The 5,062-nt window shown below is 56.6% G+C and overlaps 1 protein-coding gene across 3 annotated transcripts; it reads left to right on the top strand.

Moving 5' to 3' along the window:
• Positions 1-738: 738 nt before the first annotated feature.
• PPP1R15A (protein phosphatase 1 regulatory subunit 15A) lies at positions 739-4,481 on the top strand. Of its 3 annotated transcripts, XM_042969693.1 has the most exons (4): positions 739-952; positions 1,698-2,521; positions 2,660-3,507; positions 3,939-4,481. In XM_042969693.1, exons 2-4 carry the CDS (start codon positions 1,702-1,704, stop codon positions 4,284-4,286), a joined length of 2,016 nt encoding a protein of 671 aa, XP_042825627.1. In that variant the 5' UTR covers positions 739-952; positions 1,698-1,701; the 3' UTR covers positions 4,287-4,481. The 3 variants fall into 3 exon arrangements, with proteins under 3 accessions (XP_042825627.1, XP_042825625.1, XP_042825626.1); XM_042969691.1 differs by having other exon boundaries at positions 1,698-3,507; positions 3,939-4,480; XM_042969692.1 differs by having other exon boundaries at positions 1,693-3,507; positions 3,939-4,480.
• Positions 4,482-5,062: the final 581 nt, after the last annotated feature.

The following is a 5,062-nucleotide window of genomic DNA, read 5'->3' as shown; positions in this document are numbered from 1 at the left end:
TCGGACTCTTGATTTCAGCCCAGGTCCGTGATCTCATGGTTCGTGGGTTCGAGCCCTGCTTGGGGCACCTCGATATTGGAATTCTCTCCTCTCTCTGCCACTCCCTCTGCTCCCAGGTGCACTCTCTCTCAAAGTAAATAAACTTTTAAAAAACTAAGAAAGAAAAAAAAAAAAAAAAGAATCCACTCACTAGATATTTGTTGAGTACCTACTCTGTGCCAGGCACTGAGGAAAAAAAGCAGTGAGCAAAGTCAAATGCCTGACTTCAGGGTGCTTACATGCTTGTTTTCATTCACAATCAAGTCTAGGCTCTGCCATGACCGTTTTGGGCAAGCGACTCCGTTCCCCAGCCTCAGTTTCTCATTTGTGAAATGGAACCGATGCTCTCCCTCACCGGGAAGGAAACGGACCGGCTGCGAAGGTGGAAGACTCTAGACTGGGGCCTGCTGGTTAAATTGGGAAGGGGTGGGAAGGCGTCTTGCCACCCCAGCAGGAGTTGGGAGAGCGGCCGGGCTGCTGACACCGTCGCCGCGTTTGATTGACAGCTCGCCTGTTTCGGGGCGTGGTCACGCTGGGAAACGTCCCCGTGTCGTCACAGAACCCGGAATCTCCGCGAGAATTCCAACTTTCCTTTACCCACCCCTTACGTCTAGATTTCGAAACCCCGCCTCTCCGTGACGTCGGCACGCCCGGTCGCGTCGGATTATAAAAGCCTTGCGGGCTGCGTCACTTCTTAGAAGCTTAGCTGTGGATCACGCTCATGTACCTGCCGGACGCCAGATCCCCTTTGCAGCGACAGCGATTGCAGTAGCCGGTGACAACGTGAGTCCCAGAACCCGACACCGGAGGGCGAGATGAACGCGCTGGCTTCCCGAGCCATCCAGATCCGCGATCGCTTGTGGCAGCCCGAGCCGGCCCTCCTGCCCCCAGGGTGACGCGCAGCCCGGAGTCGGTGAGTGAGGGGTCGGAACGCCAGGGCCCTGAGGGGTTGAGGGCTGGGAATCAGACTCCGGGTCAGTAATGAGGAGGGAGTTTGGACTTCTAGGTACGTAGACGGGAGGGTTCGAGGCCGGGACTCGTGAGTTCCGAGGAAGCGTGGCCTGGGAGCCTGAACTCTTGCGTCTGGGAACAGGTGCGGCCAGGACGGACTCCAGGGCTCGAACTTAGGAAGGAGAAAGGATTGGGAGCCTGGAGCCTTGAGCCTGGCGGGAGGAGGGCTCTGGAAGCCAGACTCCTGGATCCCCAGTGATGGAACCATGCAGGGGGTCGGAACGTTTGAGTCTCAGAGGGAGGAAGGTCTTGAGGGCCCGATATGTCAGCCCTCAGGATGGATGAGAGAACCAGGGGCTAGGACCTTGTCCCCAAGGGAAGCAAGTAGAGACCCTGTATTCTCAGTTCTGGAAACTGAGCCTTCTTAGTCTGAGAGAAGAGGCTGGGGGGCTTGGACTCTTGGGCCTAAGAAAAATGAGAGAAGTGGGTATTGAGACTCCTGGGTATTGAGAGAACGGAGGTGGGGAGGAGGTGGGAACCGTCTACCTCTGCTGGAGAAGGGAGTGGCAGGGATCAGAAAGGAATGTGGGGGAGGGACTCTCACGTTGCTGTTTGTGTTACTATTTCCATGGCTGTGACTCACAGTCATCCCGTGATGCTCTCCCCTAAATGGCTTCTGAGCTTTGTTTCCTTTTGTCCCAGCACAGACAGATGGCCCCAGGCCAAGCGCCCCATCAGTCTGCCCCCTGGAGGGGTACCCACCCCTTTTTCCTCCTGTCCCCGCTGATGGGCCTTCTCAGCAGGGCCTGGAGCCACCTGAGGGGCCCAGGACCTCCAGAACCCTGGCTGTTGGAACCAGTAGCCAGAGCCGATCAAGGAGAAGCTGGTCTGGAGGGAGCAGCTCAGACTTTTGTGGGCATCCACTGTGCCCCGGAGGACAGGCACTTTCGAGGGGAGACTGGAGACGGAGCCGTTGAGGACGATGGAGACGCATTCGGGGGGGCCTGCCATGATCTAAAAGCCAGTAGTTCTCTCCTTGAAGCCTGGGGACTTTCAGATGATGATGATGATGATGAAGAGGATGGTGGGGAGCAAACAACCAGTGTCCCTCAAGAGCAAGCAAGTGAATTTGTAGGTGGCCAGCCTGCTCCCCTCTCCCCTCCCCTTCCAGTAAGAGCCCTGCAGGACCCTCCTGGAGAGGAGAAATCTGAGGAAGGAGGAGCTGCTGAAAGTGAAATCGTCCCGTTTTTCTCTTTTCCCCCATCACCCTGGGAGTGTTGTCCAGGGGAGGAGGAAGAGGAAGGAGGAGCTGTAAAGAAAGAAGCTGCCAGAGCACCTGCTTTTCCTTTGTCTCCAGGATCCAAGCCTAAAGCTCGGGGGTATTGTGCTGGGGAGGAAGAGGGTCAAGCGACAGAGGAAAAAAGAACAGAAAATAAAGAAGCCACAAAGAGCTCCATTTTCCCCTCATCTTCAGGCTTTCACGCTAGGGCCTGGGAGCGTGGTTCAGGAGAGGAGTCTGAGGAGGAAGAAGATGAATTCAGTGACTCGGGAGCAGCTGAGGAGGAGGGAGAAGCTGAGGGTCCCTCTTCCGTCCCATCCACAAATGCCTTCGTCAAGGCCTGGGTGTACCGGCCAGGAGAGGACACGGAGGACGAGGAGGAGGAGGAAGATGAATTCAGTGACTCGGGAGCAGCTGAGGAGGAGGGAGAAGCTGAGGGTCCCTCTTCCGTCCCATCCACAAATGCCTTCGTCAAGGCCTGGGTGTACCGGCCAGGAGAGGACACGGAGGACGAGGAGGAGGAGGAAGATGAATTCAGTGACTCGGGAGCAGCTGAGGAGGAGGGAGAAGCTGAGGGTCCCTCTTCCGTCCCATCCACAAATGCCTTCGTCAGGGCCTGGGTGTACCGGCCAGGAGAGGACACGGAGGACGAGGAGGAGGAGGAAGATGAATTCAGTGACTCGGGAGCAGCTGAGGAGGGGGGAGAAGCTGAGGGTCCCTCTTCCGTCCCATCCACAAATGCCTTCGTCAGGGCCTGGGTGTACCGGCCAGGAGAGGACACGGAGGACGAGGAGGAGGAGGAAGATGAATTCAGTGACTCGGGAGCAGCTGAGGAGGGGGGAGAAGCTGAGGGTCCCTCTTCCGTCCCATCCACAAATACTTTCATCAGGGGTTGGGTGTATCGGCCAGGAGAGGACACAGAAGAGGAAGATGAGAATGAGGAGGATGATGACTCAGAAGCCTCTGACTCGGCGCCGAGTCCCTCCCTTCAGGCTCAGAGCGCCCTCCTCAGGGGCTGGATGTATCGGCCGGGAGAGGACACAGAAGGAAGGGAAGTTGCTAAGCAGCAGGGAGAAGCTGAGCCCCGCCCCTTCCGAGTGGCCATCTATTTACCTGGAGAAAGGCCACCACCTCCCTGGGCTCCCCCTCGGCTACCCGTCCGACTACAGAGGCGACTTAAGTCCACGGAAACCCCCACCCGGCGTCCTGACCCTGAGCCTCCCGTAAAGGCCAGAAAGGTGGGTGCTGAGGGCTCAAGTTCTCCAGTCTTAGGGAGGAGCTGGAACTCTTATCTTCCTTCCTGCAGCTCCTGGGCTGGGGCGGGGAGGGGCCGAACGCCCCAACTTCTGGGTCCCCTGTGTGTTGCAGAGGGTTGCATGTGAACTCCGCTGGGAGGGCTGTGCTCACGGTAACGCAATCCTTTGCAAGAGGCTGGGCCCCTGTGAGGAGAGGGGGCAGCTGTGGTTCATTGTCAGCATCAGGGATCCAACCGCCTCCATCTGCAGGGGGCCAGATCTGGTGGGTGAATGGCTAGCAGGTGACTAACCAGATCACAAGCATTCTTGTGGAACTAATTTTCGTTTGGTTCTCTCTCTCTTTTCCCGGCCCCTCCCCCCGCCCCCCTCCCTGTGGACACGTGCGTCTTGTGTCTGTGCTGGTCCACCTCCAGGTACGCTTCTCTGAGAAGGTCTCTGTCCATCTCCTGGCTGTCTGGGCAGGACCAGCCCGGGCCGCCCGCCGGGGACCCTGGGAGCAGCTAGCCCGAGATCGAAGTCGCTTCGCCCGTCGCATTGCTCAGGCCCAGGAGCAGCTGGGCCCCTGTCTCACCCCTGCTGCCCGGGCCAGGGCCTGGGCGCGCTTTGGGAACCCTACGCCTCCTCTGGCCGCCACACCTGCTCCTACCCAGATCTTACCATTGTCCTCCGCCCAGGCCACAGCCTTGAGCCCTGTTAGGGCATCTCCCTTCGCCCCTCTGTCCCTGTCTCCCGGCTTGGACCTCAGTGGGAGGCGTGGCTAAGATCATGTAGTTTCATGTTTATATTATTTATTTTTTGTATATTGTTTTATATAAGAAATAAAACTTTGTGATTTGTAGCAAGCAATGTCCCTGCCACTGTGTGTATCTGAACTGACAATCTCCACTACCCTCGGGATAAAGGGGAGTACTCAGTAGAGAATAAACTGTATTTCCCATCATCACTCAAATCTGCTTCTTGTCCTGAGGCTTTTTTTTTTTTTTTTTTTTTTTTTTTTTTTTTTTGGGACAGAGAGAGACAGAGCATGAACGGGGGAGGGGCAGAGAGAGAGGGAGACACAGAATCGGAAACAGGCTCCAGGCTCTGAGCCATCAGCCCAGAGCCTGACGCGGGGCTCGAACTCACGGACCGCGAGATCGTGACCTGGCTGAAGTCGGACGCCCAACCGACTGCGCCACCCAGGCGCCCCTTGTCCTGAGGCTTTTGAACTAAGGGCTGGTGGGTCTTGTTAATTTTTCTTTGGCTTCTGCCTAAATTTTATTAAACTTGGGACAGGGGCGCCTGGGTGGCTCAGCCAGGTAAGTCTGATTTCAGCTCAGGTCATGATCTCCCTGTTAGTTTAAGCCCTGCATCGGGCTCTCTGGTGTTGGCATGGAGCCTGCTTCGGATCTTCTGTCCCCTCTCTCTGCCTTTACCCACCCGTTCTCTCTCTCTCTCTCAAATAAACTTGGGACAGTTATCTCCCCAAGGGGGGCTAGGAGCTGGACTCAGTAATCTCAAAAAAAAAAAAAACCAAAAACAAAAAAACAAGGGTTCA

This window comes from Panthera tigris, chromosome E2, assembly GCF_018350195.1.
Source record: "Panthera tigris isolate Pti1 chromosome E2, P.tigris_Pti1_mat1.1, whole genome shotgun sequence".
Lineage (NCBI taxonomy): Eukaryota > Metazoa > Chordata > Mammalia > Carnivora > Felidae > Panthera > Panthera tigris.
Note: the sequence above shows the minus strand (reverse complement) of the source record. Positions and strands in the feature narration are given on the sequence as shown.

Coding starts and splice junctions, on each gene's coding strand:
- PPP1R15A (XM_042969691.1), top strand. CDS start 1,702: ATGGCCCCAGGCCAAGCGCCCCATCAGTCTGCCCCCTGGAGGGGTACC. Junction 3,508..3,938: donor CTCCCGTAAAGGCCAGAAAG/GTGGGTGCTGAG, acceptor GTCCACCTCCAG/GTACGCTTCTCTGAGAAGGT.